The sequence below is a fragment of the Lepisosteus oculatus genome, chromosome 8 (genome assembly GCF_040954835.1).
Source record: "Lepisosteus oculatus isolate fLepOcu1 chromosome 8, fLepOcu1.hap2, whole genome shotgun sequence".
Lineage (NCBI taxonomy): Eukaryota > Metazoa > Chordata > Actinopteri > Semionotiformes > Lepisosteidae > Lepisosteus > Lepisosteus oculatus.
The window spans coordinates 8,354,174-8,372,474 of NC_090703.1; the positions used below are offsets into that span (position 1 = coordinate 8,354,174).

Sequence of the window (18,301 nt, forward strand, 5' to 3'; positions counted from 1 at the left end):
ACATAGTGCCCTCTAGCCAGCATCCACTGTACTACAAGTCAATAGAGAGTACACACCAACCACCCCCTTATTACATTATCTCAAGTTTCATATTAGAAATTAGATTTTTGGCCCTAGCGCATATACTTCAAATTGATCAAACATCATCTGAGAAAGCCTTCCGCTGTTTCATTTAAGGGACCTTTAAATAAAAATCCTTTTGGACGGGGTTGTAAGACCATCGGAAGAGATTTTCACTATTGTAAAATAAACCTTTAACACAGCCATGGTCACTCAAAATGTAAGAGAACATACAGATTATGTAAATATAACATTACCTATTGCTGGAGCATTAATGCAGAGCTCTCTGGCCAGCAGAAGGAATGTTTTTCCTAAAACGTACACATTCACCTGTAGGGAGATAGTAAAGAAAAGACATTTAATGAGCAAATCTGCATGTTTTTCTCACCAAGCCAAGACGGCTTATCTACTGCATGTGTTGCCTGGGGAAAATGAAGTTCTTGTAATAGTTCTCCAATAGCATAACAGAACCAAGAGCAAATGCACTCACAGGGATTCCCAGCTGGTTACACTAGAAGTAGGAGGAATTCTATTTTGGAGTGGGCTGTGAAATTGAAAATTACCCTACGGTAACCAAAAGAGGCTTTCTTTTCTGTGTATTCCTGATGTTGACCAGAATGGTACAAAGCAGCACTGACAGGGTTTTTTTTCTTCCCCCGATTGGGTCATCAGCCAGCGCAGGGTGACGCTGGAGTTCTCAGGGTGCTGGCATTCCTGTCCTAATCCCACCCGGACATGAATGGAGACCTTTGGGAATACAGAGGTCATAACCCTGGAGTTTTGCTTCTTTCAAGCAGTCGCAATGCCCATATTAAAATGCCACTGGACAATACTCTGTGGGCTTTGTAGGTTTCCAGTCACTGAGGATTTGTGGAGTATTTATGGTCTATATATGAAGTTTGAGCTACTTGGCTACAATGAAGGATGCATTTCAATCCAAATACCAGAGTCAAAGGGAGCTGCTTTCTGTGGGACAGCTGGGAGTATAAAAATAAACTAGGCACCAGCTGTGGTTTTTTTTAAAAATGTCCCAGTGCTGAATTATTCAAATTTTAAATTCAAACAAATGTAAACCCAATTATATACATTCGCAGCTGCCATTACACAAGCACAACCCATTCGTGAAAATAATTTTTCTGATATGGATATATGGCCAGATTCACACCCGCAAATGTACGACAACGCAGATGTAACAAATCAGAAAATGTCCATATTAAAGCAGCAAGATATATTGATCTAGTTAATGTAATAGAGCCATGAATATAAATAAGCTTAAATAAGTTCTTTTCCCGTTTCTCACCGCTAGATAGCAGGATCGCCTACAGGCTTCTAATTACATTCATTGCAAATACACGTAATCGCTGCCAACATACTGGGGAAGCCTGGCAGTGGATTATAAGTGTCAAACTCTGATAGATAAAATGCTGCAAAGACCGTGTCTTAAGAGTTCAACCCCCTCATAGCTGGTTTACAATGATGGATACTCCTTGATGCTGCTGTATCAACACCAAAGGGGCAGACGAGTTAGAGTAAGGCAGAAAATAAGGTAATTGAATGAGACTGGAGAGATTACATGCTGATATATCTGAAACTACATGAAATGTAGATGCTCAATTGCAATGGCAGACAGAGTAAAATCATCAAAAACAAGTGCACTTACAATCTGTCGTAATAAAGAATTTCACTGGAAGAACATTTAAAGGGGGAGATTCAGATGGAAAGCAGCTGTATGGTCAGTTAAAAGCCATGGGGGATCACAGACTACTTTTTAGTAATCATCATTAAATGTGTATCCATGGGGGGGAAAAACAATTCTAGCATGATTAAAAACAAAGGAAAAAGAAACATTACAGGACAGTGCAGTTGCACATGGGGTGACCAGTTTAGGTCGTTTGTGTCCTGATCACTTTTGCGATACAAGAATTTTTTGGTTCTTGGATCACTACTTGAAAAGGAGGATTCAAATGTTATCCTCTCATCTGTAACCAGTTATATTACACATAACGTCCAACACTGCTTGTCATCTGAACAAAATAAGCAATAAAAAACATTTACCTGCAAAAGATCACTGAGGTCAAGAAGCATATCTGTAGGGTGGTTAAAGAAAAAGTCATTTCTTCTTAAACAATTTCACTTTTCATTTTCAAGTACAAGGGTAAAGATTCTTCTCTGCAGATCTGTGGTTTAGATACCTTTTGATTCATTCACCAACCAACAGTCCTCAGTTGCCACTAACGCACAATGTTATTCAATAATCATAGATCATTATAGATCATAATTGTTCCTTAAACAGCAAAGTTACTTTAAAACTCACATAAAAATGTCCAAAGATTTCCTTGCACAAACTCCTACAACATAATTTGTTCTTTAAACATTCTCCCCACTGAATGCCTCCCCAACCACACCACATAGAACCTGCACAAGAACAAAAAGGAATTAGATATGCAGGTATGCATCTACAGTCTTGGGTATTAATGTTCTGGGTGAAAGCCAAACAAAAAGGCAATGCTTTTGCAGAAAACAAGAGCACTCATCACAGAAATCCTTTCCTCAGTTGACAAACACCATTCCTCCAAGAAAAGAAAACATTGCCCAAACAAGAACTGTATTTTTTCTGAGAAACTGCGAACTTGTGGCCTCAAATAAATGCAAGATTATTAGCGTTTATAAGTCATAAGTGAAAAGCAAAGGCAACAACATTCATGAAAACAGAAGGAAAGACTTTAGAACACTGACCTTTTGGGGTCGAAGTTGGAAATAAGAAAGTGTCAGACATTTAGATATGTACGCACATTCAACATCTGCATTGTTTACATCTTTTATGTGCCTATTCTTTCCGAGAAAGTAAAAGGTAACCTTGAATAACTAGCTGGATTGGTCCAACAAGAAAGGCATACATATATACCAGAATATCCCCACCTAATCTTCAAGTAGGGCTTTAAATGCTTTTAAAGGCAAGAGAACATACTAATTCTTTCTTTGACCATGATTTGATAGGCACTAGTGGCTCCAATATGAAAGTCAAGAACAGAAACCTGTCCACCGTCGTTCTTCTCAACATTTCAACAAGCTAAGCAAAAAAGGTTATAATGATAATAACAATATTTCCTTACTCCGATATAGCAACTGTCTGAACAATCCCCTCAAAATGCTTTACAAGTATAGGGGACTCCCCTCCACCACCATCAATGTGTAGCACCCATCTGGGTGATGCAACAGCAGTCAAAGTGTGCCAGTACGACTACCACACATCGGCTATCTGTGTGGAGGGAAGCAGAGTAATGAAGCTAATTAGTAGTGGGGATTGTGGGATTGTTGGCCAGGTACAGGCCAGGACACCAGGGTTAGATCTGAGCATGATCCGCATCTTCAAGGGACAGTATATGCACTGGCACTGTAGCTGAAAAAACAGCAAAGCCCAACTGCATAACGAGTTTTAAAGGTAACTTCACAGCAGAAATGTACAGAGATTTTACAAAAAGACTAAAAAATATATATATATTCAGAGTATTACTAATGCATAAACTTAGGTTTTATAGCAGTGGTCAATAATAAATCAAAGAGAGAAACAATTTATTTTCAATCCCCCCAAATTAGTTTAATAGCAGGATACAATTATTTAAAATCAGAATAAAAAGTATATTTCTTTTACCAGTACTACCAGACCTCCCAAAGTCAGTACCCATACTACTTGTTAATAATAACCACATGCATCGTATCCTAATGAGAATTATTTGTATACCTTTCCATATGAACAGCACCAGTAGCCAATTACTTCCTTTTTCACTGTAACTTTCAATTGTGATTTAGATGTTTGGGAAACATATTTGCATTTTTTCCTTTCCCAGCTATCCTCTCCACTTCAATAATTACTAGAAAAAACACCCCGTTCTTAAATTCCATTAAATTTCTAGTTCTCTACAGTGTTGAAAAAAAGATGAGATTCTTCAGCACAGTCCCTGCAGAATATCTCATTTAAATTAGCTAAATTTCCTGTGCATTTAGGCAGCTACCATTACACCCTGTTAGGAGTATCTGATAAAAAAACGTTCTGAAATACTGTCAGCTTCAAGTTATGACCTCCGTGGTACTTTAAAATTTTCTCCAGCTGGTGGGTTCCAGGATGAGGAAGTCAGTGAAGCTATATATAATTTGCCTTTAGGGAATCAGGCACAGTAAACAATATGCTGAGAAAGGTTAGTTCCACCCTTTCCCCATATTAACCTCTTCAACAACACAGTCCTGGTTTACCATTAAATTATGCCCGCCAGACAATAATATTTTTAAATAATTTTTCTCCCAACATGCTTGCAATAGAAACCAAGAGCATTTTCAGCCAAAAGTGTTTACATCTACTCAAGGAGGCTTTAAATTTAACAAACTATTGTCAGATGAAGCCCAAACAAATCAGACAAGTAAAAATGAGGCAGTAGGTTCAAATGAAAAACAATTTTAAAAAAAAGGCAGTACAGTTTCTGAACATTTAAAGACTCCCTAAAGAGCATGCAATTAAAAACCGGGCCACATTTAATCTTTTTAGATTCAATTTTAATTTTTAGATTTTGTAGACACCAAATGGACACATTGAAAATAAACATACCATGAAACAAAATATGCTGACATATCTTTTACCGAAAATTGAGGTTAAGAATGCCCATTTACAGAATGGTTTGTCTTGCAGGACTCCTGCATTCAAAGTAATGCAGTTTACAGAGCTCGTATGAAACTTTTGCTGTGGTTTGAAGTTCTTTTTTTAAGATCTAATTAATATAAAAGTCAAATCAAGCTTCGTCATTAGGATTCAAAACCGAAGAAGATCTGAATATTGAAAAGCTCATTGCGCTGCTCGTGTTTCATGGTCATCAACAGTAGTTGCAGCTGGCAGCAATAACAGAGAAGAGTCCCCCCCCTTTCTGTGCTGGGAGTGGCTCTAGATCTTGCTGACAAGCTGCCAGACTTCCTTTCAGCACGGATTAAAAATAATTGAATTGACTAAAACCTTCCTAACCCCCAGGGTGAAGCACACCCTTCCAAATTTCCGTGTTGTGTCGAGGCTCCAGAGAGCAGCACAGCCCTCCTCCCATCCCTGCTGTTTACCACACACAGAAGGGATACCTGCAGTACAGCACCTGCCTCTCCTTGCGAAGAGGTGACCGTTTCATCAGTCACGCATGACCAGGACGCAGAACGTCAAAACCCTGCGACCTGCTGCCTCCACCGATTTCATCGACACCCAAAGCCTGCTGCGGATTTCTCGCCTCACCAATTGCTTCTGCTGATGTTTACGTCCACAATGGGTTTTTAACTTCTAGGTACAGCATAACAAAGCCTCTACCGACAACCGTTCACAAACTATTCGGCCACTTTACTCCAGGCTCGTCATTCTGGCGGCAACACAACTGAGATGCTGAGAAATCGAGGTCCTGCTGTAACTGACACTGAGAGGGGTTTACATGGCTCAAGCAACTGCGCAGGGGGTTAGGGTCAAAGGTTAAGAAGAGAGGCTCATAACAGTTTGTGAAAACCCAGGGTTGTAAGGGAGCTCATACAGTTATAGCTGACAAAATCAAGTCACGGCAAGAGAGAGGATCACTGGGTATCACCGAAGGCCAGGGATTTGGTCCTGGAGGGATGGCGGCTTTATGTTTCGACATGGGAAACTTTGGGCTATGGCCTTCCAGAGTAGGAAATCCTCTTGGATTTGGGACCTGAACTAGGATTTGTGGAGGCTCCTCTCCTCAAGCTACCCTTAAGAGTTAAGTCTGCTAGTAGGATCATTATCACGGCCCATGTCTTGCCAGCCTCTATATCAATGGTGCATATCTATATCAATGGGAAAGCAGAGCACCCACACTTACACCCATCTGGATCAGTACCAGATCCCACAATCAGTTCACATATCGAAATGGTGCTACTGAAATACGGGAACGCTGCCCCCAATTTGATTCGGTTCAAAGTCCGTTCCACCAATGAAAACCAAACTTCATATTTCACATCCTGTGGTTTTAAACAACTATGACTTTTTTTACAATGGTATTCCTGCATTAATCAACAAGAAAGCCTGACAGTGGCGCTACTCTGAAATTTCAAAATGTCTCAACTTGAAAAACGGTCCGAGAAATAAACTCCAAAAAGGCCTTTGACATCACAAACTAAAATGTTCTACAATAAGAACCTACAAGTTCATAAATGAAAAGATGAAAGTTCAGTTTATACGCACACGTCAGAGATGACATCCTGCTGAAGGCCATGAGGTCCACACACGTCAATAAAGATGACCGAAAAGAGAGGAAATCGATTTCCAAATCGAGCACAATGGTGATTGGATTAATTCAGCATCTCACCTCTTCATTGCTAAGCCCCAAACCCCGAGTTCTGTTTCATTTCTTACTTCCAGCTTTTGCAAAGCACATGACAAAGAAATACAAAGGGATTAAGGCAATCAAGACCTGGACTCTTATCTAAGATGAAAGAAAGCTTCATAAAGCAATATGCCCAAGACAAATGGTAACTGTACTGTTTCTGGATTTAAAACCACCATCGTTTTCTGGAATCCTCAAAATGTGACATTGTCTCACCATGAATAAATAATTATGTACATATATACCACAACCCATTTTTGTACTTGGAGGTCCTATGTCTGAACAGAAAACAAAAGTGCCTGTTGTTACTAATTGAGAAAAGGCACCAGTCCGACTCAGAAACGCCACTCACTTGCAGCTGGAGATCAAGGTGTCTGATACCAGCAGCAGGAAGGTACACGCTGGCCATGTAAACCATGCCCACAATCAAGGCGTGTTGCCGGAGTCACCAGGAAAGGATACGCGGAGTGCCCTCTGTCCTGCACACCAGGTAGAGGCAGGCCGCGATCACGTGCATCATCTTCCGGCCACGCGTCAGGTGCTTGCTCACGGCCATCTTGAAGAAGTTGAAGGCCGTGTCCATGCAATGCTGATTCAGCTGCAGCTGGTGCCCCAGGTTGTGGATCTGCCGTTTTCCTGGGACAAAAGTGGGAAAACGTTCATACGGGAAAAGTGACGCTTTCGAGTAAGAAAAAAAACTCGGGAGAGGGTTTCTTCACCGCATTGCCAACACAACTGGAACGAAAACAGACTTCCGTTTAGATCTTAAGAGCACTTATCTTCACTCAGATCGAAACGATACTTGCAGAAAATGTTTAAGTTTGATTTGTTGGAAATATTCCGATTGTTTAGTCTCAGCCCAATAGGAGAGAGAATTTTATTTTTACCTAAAAAGAGGTTAAAAAGAATTTTAACACTCCACGTGTTAATGTGTTTTTAGAAGCATCAAGTATGTGGATCTTGGATACTAATCCTACTTTCTGGCACCATTCTGACTGGCTGCGCTACACTCAAGTGGCTCCAGCTGTTGCTCCAGCTCCAGACCAACTTGGGCACCAGCAATGAGGCGCGTTAACCTGTTGGAGGTTAATCTTGATGGAAATCAAGAAGAACTTATATTTATTTATGGTATATTGAAGGCAACAGTTTCTATTCTGATAGGACATTACAGCCAAACACAGTCCACAACAGATGCGCCGCGATCTGGAGTTCTCCAAGGTCAACATCACATCATCCAACTGCGACGGCCTGGGAAACAGTGTATTGCAGCTACAAAAACCTGTGTGCTGTAAACGAGGTCAGCTTGACTGCACAGCGCTGCACTGATCAAGTCCAGGGACTCGCTGCTATTCGTCCGGGCTCATTCCGACATCACACTCGGGGTGGACAGTGTTATACTGCAGATGCCTTACTAACCACCACTGAACGTTCACAAGATGAACTGGGACGAAGTGGCGTCTAGGATTCAGAGACCAGTGAACGTGCTTGTTCAGGCTCAGAATCTCATGAGGCACCATCTCCAACCTGGTGCCACAGATGTTCAGCTTGTAGCTCTTGCAAAGCTGGACACATACCACGAGACTGGAACCTTCACGGCAGAGCCACTGTTGCACAGTGATGACATATTTTAAGCTGGATAATGAATTTACCAACGTCATGTCCATTCAATTAAATGTCAATACAGCCACTACACAATACTGTCATTTTCCTGATAAGTTCTTGAATTCATTGCAGTTTCATTTCATTCCCAGTATATAAGCTGATTGAGTAAATTATAAAAGGGCAACCCAGATCCGGGTTTCCACTGTTTCGCTATTGAGATTCCAGTATTACTAGTACTACAGCCTTTTCCCAGCACATACATCTCCATTTCCACCCCATATGAAACCACATGGATCCCATACAAAAACTAAAGCAAGAACATGTCCTCTCTCCATTCTTGTCGCTTTTTAATCAGCCCATACTTTGAATTTCATACACCAAAAACAAACCATATGCCAAATAAGCAATGCACAAATGCTTCTACTCTAACGTTACATTATGAACACCGAAAGCTTTGGTAGGTGCAATATTGTATGCAGAAAGAAAGTCCCTTGAGAGTCGAGACTATTGCTTTCTTATATAGGAAAAAAAATCCCAAAAGATGTAACCTCCATCAGAATGTTAGCAATGCACATTTATCACTGAACTAACAATACAGTCTATGATTATAGTGGAAATTAAAGCAATGAATCAAAGGCACTACAACACTGACTTCCTCTTTGGAACTACGTACCGTACATCTTTTTAATGCTAGATGCCAGATCAGTGCACACATGCTGTGCAATCACAGGAAAAATCTAACAGCCAACATGGAAACAGCTTTAGGGATGGACGTATGATAAGATGCAAAACCAGAAATAACACACAAAGCTTTTAAGAGCATAATGTTTCCATTTGGAGCTCCTACACCAGACTTCTTTCCAAACTCTTGGAACAGTAATCCCAAGTCTGTTAAATCCGTACAGGAAGATTATACTACAGGTGCACATTTAGCCCTGCGAGTATGAGCGACATCCACATTGCATAACGTTATTAGGCAAATATCACTGCTGTAGTTTCAGCAACTCTCTTGTCACATGCAACGTCCCTCACAATGAAGATGCAGTTAACACTGGTATTACGTACCAAATAATACAAAAGGAACTGAAAGTACATTTCGATTTAGATGCAAGTGAAATGTGACCCTGTCAACCTCATAAATGTCCGTTTTAAAATACATGAATTAATCTTTATTTAAACAATTCATACAGTCCCAAAATAAAAAAGTACTTAAGACAGTAAGTGAAAATTCTCATCAGCCCAGGCACTTGATAAAAAGTGGTTCAAGTAGGGAGCTGCGTCAGCATGCTCAGGCTGCAAAGGAACAAGTAAAGGTATATTCCAGGCTGCAAAGAGAAGAAAAGAAACAACGTTCTGGCTGTGGAGTCTTCTCCGAGTGTCTTCTCTTTTCAGCAGTTAATATAAAGCTTTACTGAGCAATATACACTGATGTACCACTCAGGACTAATTCATTTAATCAAATATAAACAATAACACAGGTCCACGTTATCTGACTGAAACATGACACGCTATCAAAATAAAAAATTAATGAAGTGAGTGTCTGGTATAACCTCCTCAAACACAAACACAACCCTGGCAGCACTGACACACAGAACCGAACAGCCTCTCATCTCTAATGTTGTGCCACTCCTCCTGCACAGCTGTACCTAACTGGTCAGCCGGTGTCCAGCTGACGGTATTGACAAACATCCACAGATTGGGCTACAGAACTCTGGTCAGAAGCTGTTCCATTCCGGGACCTGAAGTTGTGCCACTGTAATAGATAGATAGATACTTTATTGATCCCGTGAGGGAAATTGTAATCCTAGCACTGTAGTTTTGCATTGTCCTACTGAAAAACAAAAATCTCAAAATTCCTAGACTGGCTTGTAGGAATGGAAAGATTGTTGGCTCAAGGACTTTTGTAATGTGTGATTTTAAAGCTTTTGCACCCAAGGCACTCTTGTGTTAAAGGTGCCTAGAGCCCCCTTGCCATCTCACGTTTCTGTAACAGTTCACCAGAACATCGTTTTCCCATCAGGTCTGTTAAGGCCAAAAGGACGTTTGGCTGAAAATTAAACACTCCACTACTCTCTCAGCTGCCACCTCAGATGTTCTTTGACCCACAGAAGACTCTTTAAATTTTGTCTCTCAGCCATGAATGTTACTGTCCATGACTCCAAGACGTGTTACGACCGAATGACCCGCTAACACACTGATTGTATCCATTCAGATAGCGAGCTATGGGCATTTTTACAACGAGTGGGTTATTTACCCAAGGGATTTTCATGCTGCAGCCACCACAGTCTAAAAAAAATAGAAAATTGGCTATTTCCGACCCTCTGCCTTCTTAGTCATCGTATATCCCTTATAGAGCTTGTTTCTTCAAGCTGATTGGTGAAGCACAACATCTAATTCTCCAGGAAATGTCTCCCGCAGATAATCTGTCTTTGATCGCGCTCATCGTGATATTCTTTACCCTTCTGAGAATAAAACTCTGGGAATTATACAAATGCCATTTAGAGATCTCAACCATTTGCATGTACTCTGGTCTCCTGCATGTCTAATATGCACTGGTTTACTGTGCTACAATAAACATATCTGTCGGCTAGCACCTGATTCCAACCAGATCTTACAGACAAGAAATAAATATCAACAAGCTTGCATCATAGTATTTGACCTTTTATTAAGGTATTTACAATACCCAAGGCACACCCACTGCATATTTCCAATGGACACTGCCTTAATACTGCTTCTTAACTGAGTACACTAAATAGCTTTTGCAGCTGGGCATGGTTCTCTTGCAAATGTCTGCCTATATACTTCAAAGCAAAAGACCAGGTAACCACAAAGGATTAATGAATCAAGACTTTTCAAATAAACTAGACTGTGGGTGGACACTCATCATTATAGCACTACCATTAGAGGGTTCTTCTCTCCTTTCCCAGTAAAATCTGCTTTTCAGAGGCCTTTTTTATTAGTCTGCTTGCTCTGACATTCAATAACAAATCACATTAACGTCTCTTCTTGGAAACCTCAGCAATATAGCAGCAGACTCCTTACATTAAGCATTAACTCTAGAAGTTTCATTAAAAAAAAGAAAATAAGTAATAACAATTGCATGACTCATCTTATATAGCCTTTCCATTTAATGAGCAGCCAAACTACACTTTATGAAATTTGTCCATCTTCACATACCTCACTGAAAAGGGTATTTAATCTGTCATGGTGTAATATTATGCTAGGTGTAGGGGAATGAATGAAAAAAAAATAATGTACAAAAATATCCGCTGACTGTCTTGATTTAACAAGATTGTTTACAAGGCAGTAAAGGGAAAAAAAGAGCTGAAGTAAATAATGTATGTGGATTGTAAGATGACCAGGGGAAGGGTCATTTATAACCGCTATTTCTGGAATGAAACACTTAATATACTTGATATAGACCTGAGCAAGATGGCCGCCAAGGAGAACCAGCTGACCCGCTTTTGGAAAAGGCCTATGCAGCGAAACAATGAGACACAGGTGAGCTACATCAGGAAACAAAATATAAATGACCCTTCCCCAGGTCATTTTACAGGATTTAAAGGCAGGCACTCATCAAGATGGGATTATCAGGCCCATAAAGTTGTACTTGTACTTGACACAGCTAGCAGGAGGTTAATGGAGGAGGCACAATGACCAGAACACACAGCTTTGTCACCACGTGCCCTTTGGTGTTTCTCCATGCTAACCATTTGCACACTCCAGGGAAAAAAAAAGTTCCTATTTAATTCATACAACTACTTTAGACTGATTGACAGCAGATGCCCTGCAGTCAGTGCACTGTCTTACTCTGCTTTGTTTGTCAGGATAGGAGAAACCTAAACACACAGAACAGCGGAACAAATAAAATACAAACCGTGCACAATACTGGGTCACACTGAGTTAAAACTGCCTTCAGGAAGTTAACCAATGGAGACAGAAGATCTGTTAATAAACTGCACCAAGGGTGACTGCTACCTCACAGTCGTGCTGCAACTAACGTTACTTTTAACATACTTAAGTCACTATCTTAACATTACACTATGGAAACTCTAACGGGCCTAAGCAGGGAAGATTTGGTTAATCTGACATACCGTTCTGTAAAGTCTGTGCTCTGGACTCCTTCCCCAGACTAGTGTGGAACCCTGTTCCCAGGACTGGCGCCTTCCCGGAACCTGAAAAGGCAGAAGAGTGTCACTGTACTTTGAATGTGTTTTGCAAACAGGTCTTGAAATGACCGGGTAGAATCCACGGATGACAACTGATACTTGTCAGAATTAAAAAAGATGCTGCAACTTACAAAAACTTTCAACTTTAAACCACCTTTTATAATGAGAATATGAAAGGACTGTAACCACTTAAGTTTAGTAAACATAACCCAGCTTCTCAAAACATTTCCTCAAGAGATCAGCATTTGAATATCACTTATTTGCAAAGTGGTTGCCATGACAGCACTAGTTCTTGACTTCTCTGGGGCAGCAAATCAACCTGTGGTACAGACACCTGTACTGGTACATTAATTTGGTCGTGTTAAAAGTTAAAAAGTTTCATCTTTCTCTACCATAGCCCTGACTATGACTAACTCACCCTTTCACATCTTTATTACCCTGATACTGAATGTGGTAAGGTCATGTTCACTCATTTTAATGATTTTTCTTGATGAAAATGAACTGTTGAATGAGAACCACACCCTCTGAAGGAAGATCTCACTGATACTCTTGAAAACAGCTTCTTGCAAAAGATGCACGACAAAGTCACTTTTCTGTTGTTATTTACTGTTATTAACAATACAATACTCTCCCAGTCCTGTGTAATTTAGTTAGCTTTAAAACACAGACTGAAATAGGAAAGCCCTACTTTTTCTTCCAAAGATAAGAAACAAACAGCTTTTGTTAAAAAAAAAGATCATTTGCTTTCTTAAAGCCAAGCTGTCTAGGCAGGGAAAGAGAAGTCTTTATTAAAACAAAGATTATCGGCAACAAGTAATAAAACAAAGACTGTGACGTGTGAAATGTGCTTGCTTTAGCACATGCAACATGAATACAAAACTTTCATGTTAAGGAAACGTTTGTCTCAACTCTCTACACCAATAAATTAGCAAAGAACTGGTCTTTTTGCCAATTCAGAAACTGAAAATAAATGGTCCTGGGTTTTTCTTTTTCGATCAGAAACAATTCCATCTCACCCCAAAACCCATGTTCAGGTAATCAGAGGAATTCGAAAGAGACTCACACAGCCCTTCTGACAATCCCAAGACAGAATCCTCATTTCAAAGCTTTTTGTTCGGCACAACCTGAAAGCGTGATTAATTAGCACTGTACAGTATGTCTGATGTCTTGGTGTTTGATAAGACTGACTGTCATGCTGGGTCACTTTATCCATCAGTTAATTAGCAACAAAAATCAATCTGTATTGGTTTAACGTCATAGAAAGAACAAAACTAGGCTTGAGGGATTTGTCTTATGCATTATCGCAATTAAAGCAGATAAACTTGATCTGTGGTTGTGACATTCTGATTGGTTCTTTCGTCTTCATCTCGACTCAGACATCCACTGTGTGCTGTGCCAGTTCCCAGTCCTCAACCCATAACACCGCACACTCACTCATTTATTTTCTTGGTCAATACTTCCTCAATCGGAAAAAGAACAGCAGCACCTTCTAGTGTGCTTAACACTGTACTGCACCCAGTTGAGCAAACCTTTACTGAAAATAACTACAATAATTAACTATAATAACTGTAATATAACTATAATAACTTTATAGAACAAATACTTTACAAGTCCAGATCAGTTATAATTACACTTCTGATACATTTTACAATTTATAAATTACTTTAGGATCTGAGAGTTTGGTTGAGGAAGCAGAAAATAATTTGTACAAGAATAAACATTTTGGTGTAGGACTGGACCAGTGTTCCCAAAGAACAGATTTATTATTAAAAAATATGACCTCAAAGGACTGAGCTTGTTTCCAACAGAAATGTACATTAGAAGTAAAAGCATCCACCCTCATGTGATTACAGTGGAGTGTGCATATATTTCTTACAGGAAGACTGCCCCCTGCTGCTTAATCAGTAATATTAAAGAAATAAAATAAATATCCGTAAATACATCCATAATTAAAATTCCTTCAAGAGTCACTGTAACCCACGACCCCCTCAGTTACACAGGGCACAAGGAGGGACTTCTGTCCTGGCCAGGGTACCAGTCCATCCCAAGAGACACACCCAAACTAACTTAGAGACACCAGTTAAAGCGCTGTCCCAATTACTCAGACCCATTATTCAATCTCAGTACCAAAATAAATTAGTTAACAATACAGAAATAAAATCGATTCAACACAGAATTGTGAACTTTGTGAAAATATTGTAAGTCGCCATGGTGTCACAGACCCATGGAAAAGAGCGAGAGTTTGCGCGAATTGTGACGTGATGTGGCCCTTCCTGCTCACTAGTCCCTGTAATAAATAATGTACTGTGATGTACAAGCAAATAGGTGCAGGTTGTGCGGCAGACAATTCACCACAGAAATGTTCTGATGTGATCTGCATGCAGAGTTAACAAGTAGTTTTTGTCGGCAAAACGGTGTCGAAGTCAAGAGCAGTATTTCTTTTGAATTAAAAGAGATGTGTTCACAAGCTATTATGCTGTATTAACAAATCCTATCATGCTTGTTTACAATGTAATAGGGCCACATACGACACTGGACGTTTTGTTACCTCATTCTGTATTGCAGAATATGGCATTTTGCATGCCTGGAAATTTAAATATATATATTTTGTGATGTAAAATTTTTTACAAGTTATTGAGCACATTTTACTTCTAATGTGGACTGAAATGCACTTGTCTAACCCCGAAACAGCATTGCAGTTTCCCTTTAACGTGGCCAGCACTCCAGTATCTGAATGGTGGAGAACAAAGTGATGCACATCTGAGGATAATATGCAAAGTCCACACAAAAAGCACGTCTGTCTGGAATCAAACCCAGGACCCAAGAGCTGTGGGGTAGCAGAGCTAAATGTTAATGCCACCTTGTCACCTTTTTAATTTTAAAAATACTGTCAGCTAACGGGAACCACCAGTTATTCTTGATTTTCCCACATTTCACTTTTTCCTTCTTAAGTCTGTATGTGAACCACAGCTGTTCCAAAGAAACTTGCTTAAATGGATTTAGTATGTTCCTGAATGACATTCACATGCAGACGGGATAAGAAATGAGTTCAAATTAGTCAAGAATGTACACCAAAAGAAATTAAAGAATGATCCTACACTCTTTGTACTCAGACTATATGGTTTAAAATCAATGGATTCAAAAGTTCATCTTTAAAATAGGTGTTAAACAGGTTTCCTTTCTTTTTGTGCAAGAAGTGACACAGTTTGAAACATTTTTAAAGAAAACTGACCAAAAATCTGAATTCATACAGAAGGTGTAACTTTCACTTCTCCTGAAAACTCAAGACTAGAAAGATCCTTATTTGAATTAACAACATTACTACAGTATTTGGGGACGTCCTTAAAGAGTTTGGGTTTCACAGTACTGCGCAACCTGGATAAATCCTTAAAACACTTTTTTAAAATACTATCTCCATCTGTTACAAAGATGACATCATCACTGCTTATCAGGTTCAGCCACACTGATGCTCTGACATCACACACTCAGCTACTACCCCTCCCTACAGATTGCATTGGCTGTATCTTTGCAGGACAAAACACTAAATAACTTCATGAGCATAGACACTTTCATGAAGGGAGATACTATAGGCAACTGCATTACCTATTAAAGTTTTATGAAATATTGAAAACTATGCTCTTGCCTTATAAAGGGAAAACCTCTAATATAAAGGTACTTGGGGAAATGATTTGTCCATTTGAATTTTATTAAGCTAAATTTCCATTTGAAATCTAAAATGAAGGGAAAACTTAACTATGCAGTTTCCCCCACCCATAGAGGTACATTTGCTTTAATTTTCCTGTACGATACCTGTATAGTATACTAAACTCCTATGTTCTATGTTGATGCCAAACGTTTAATACATCAAGCAATTCAGCATCATATCTTTAACCGGTATATAACACAGTTACACTTTATTACAGACTTGGATACCGACTCACATTTATCAAATCATTTATTTGCATTAAATGCTAGCTTCCAATTAATTCATTACAAATTTAGATATTATAATTTTATTATTATTAATAATAATAATAATAATAATAATTGCTTACACTTATATAGCGTTTTTCTGGACACTCCACTCAAAGCGCTTTACAGGTAATGGGGTCTCCCCTCCACCACCAATGTGCAGCCCCACCTGGATGATGCGACGGCAGCCATAGTGCGCCAGAACGCTCCCCACACATCAGCTCTCAGTGGAGAGGAGAACAGACTGATGAAGCCAGTTCATAAAACAGGGATTATTAGCCATGACTAGTAAAGGTCAGCGGGAAATTCGGCCAGGACACCGGGATAACACACCTACTCTTATAGAGAAATGCCTACTCACCTACTCATTTTAATGACCACAGAGAGTCAGGACCTCGGTTTTACATCTCATCTGAAGGACAGCGCTTTTTCACAGTATAGTGTCCCTATTACTATACTGGGGCATTAGGACCCACACATTCATGTTCCCCCTAACACCTCTTCCAGCAGCAACCTTAGTTTTTCCCAGGAGGTCTCCTATCCAGGCACTGACCAGGCTCACACCTGCTGAGCTCCAGTAGGCTGCCGGCTGGGAGCTGCAGGGAGATTCAGCTGCTGGCAAAATGTACTTCATGCTTAACTGGCACTTTTAACATTACAAAAAAAAAACGAAAGGATGAGAGTCATTTGAGCTACCTCAACACTTCCAAAACCTCAGGTGTGACAGTCGCGACAGTACGCACTGAGAGCGCCCCAGCTGACACAAGAAGTGACACTTCCAAATCGATACAGGCTTCACTTACCATCGGAGGAGACGAACTGGCCGACAGCTGACGACCCTCCGCCACTGTTCTCCACGAACTGGACCTCAGACACAATGATGTTGTCTTCCAGCACAGACCCACAGCCCGTACACACCGCATCGCCCCGGGCCTGGTCGATATCGATGTCTGTGCACCCACAGTTCTTGCACACGCGGGAACTCATCTGGGGAGCCTCGGACAGAGGACGGAAAGTGTCCTCCTCTAGCCCGGAGAAGCGCTCTCCTGGGGGCCACGAAAACAAAATCCGACGATTAACGTGCGCATAGATGACAGGATAACAAAAGTGCAATGAACAGAACTCAGATCTTAGGTAACCCGGGAGTCTCGAGCACCGAAACGGCCAAGCAAACGTTTCGACTTCAGTCTTCGATGCGGTGAGCACGTTTGAACGTGCAGATAAGTTCACGGTCACCTGGTTCCTCAGCTGGATAAACTGAGGCGTTGAGCTTTAGGTCCGCACATGGCTCCTCTGTGTTTTGTAGAGGTTATTTTTTTTATTCGGGAAGGAACATTTCGCCACATGAAGACGAAATACTCATGGCGAAAGTGAACGATTTTACAGTACTATACAGAATACGGCAACTTCTGAAATTACAAAAAGCAACTACACTCTTCGCTGAAATAGTTCCGAATCTTCACTTTTCTCATTAGAAACGAATGGGAGACTAATTATAATGATGTTAGCAGTGGTTACCGCCGCAGTATCACCTGCGAGCAGCAAGTGGACCAACGTCTGCTTGGTTATAGTCTCGAATGACTTAACTGCAATAAATTGAAACGTTCTTTGATAAAGAAAAAAGAAACACTATTCATACGCGCATCGAATTGCAAACATGAGGAAAACTAACCCGGAGGAGGGCAGGCACCGTTTCCAAGGTGCAATCTCTCTTCTCTCCCACCGTGGAGCAACAACGTCCGCGTCGGTAGAGCAGGAAACTCCCAGGCTGTTACCGCTGATCCAGGGCCCTGCTTTAACCTGCACCGCGGCGCACTGTTGGAATTATATGAATATTACTACACTAAGTATAAAAACTCAAGCAATTTGGTATACGCGTATTTCCGTCTGAAACCCATATCCTAGCTTCTAAATAACACGAACACCGCTTCTCCCGGCTGCATGTGCCCCTAACAAAGCGCTCACAACAGAGTGTCTCACTAGACGTTACACGGAGGGGGAGCTGGGTCCTGCAAATACATTTTATAGGTTGATTTTGTTAACATAGAAATTAAATTTCACAGAAGAAACGGCACTTAACTGTAGAGTTTTATTTTCGTGACCAGCACGTTATCTTTTCATGCATGTATTGACGTC

The 18,301-nt window shown here is 40.4% G+C and overlaps 1 protein-coding gene across 1 annotated transcript in view; it reads right to left on the bottom strand.

The window, feature by feature from the left end:
* brf1b (BRF1 general transcription factor IIIB subunit b) overlaps positions 1 to 18,133 on the bottom strand; it is a 75,017-nt gene extending 56,884 nt beyond the window's left edge. Inside the window, exons 1-6 of the mRNA XM_015350309.2 lie at positions 17,838 to 18,133; positions 16,969 to 17,211; positions 12,119 to 12,199; positions 6,885 to 7,058; positions 2,116 to 2,147; positions 318 to 390 (exon numbers count right to left, since the gene is read on the bottom strand). Of these exons, the coding sequence (XP_015205795.1) occupies positions 318 to 390; positions 2,116 to 2,147; positions 6,885 to 7,058; positions 12,119 to 12,199; positions 16,969 to 17,152 (544 nt within the window). The 5' untranslated portion in view covers positions 17,153 to 17,211; positions 17,838 to 18,133. The remainder of the gene's footprint in view (positions 1 to 317; positions 391 to 2,115; positions 2,148 to 6,884; positions 7,059 to 12,118; positions 12,200 to 16,968; positions 17,212 to 17,837) is intronic.
* Between the last annotated feature and the right edge of the window lie 168 nt (positions 18,134 to 18,301).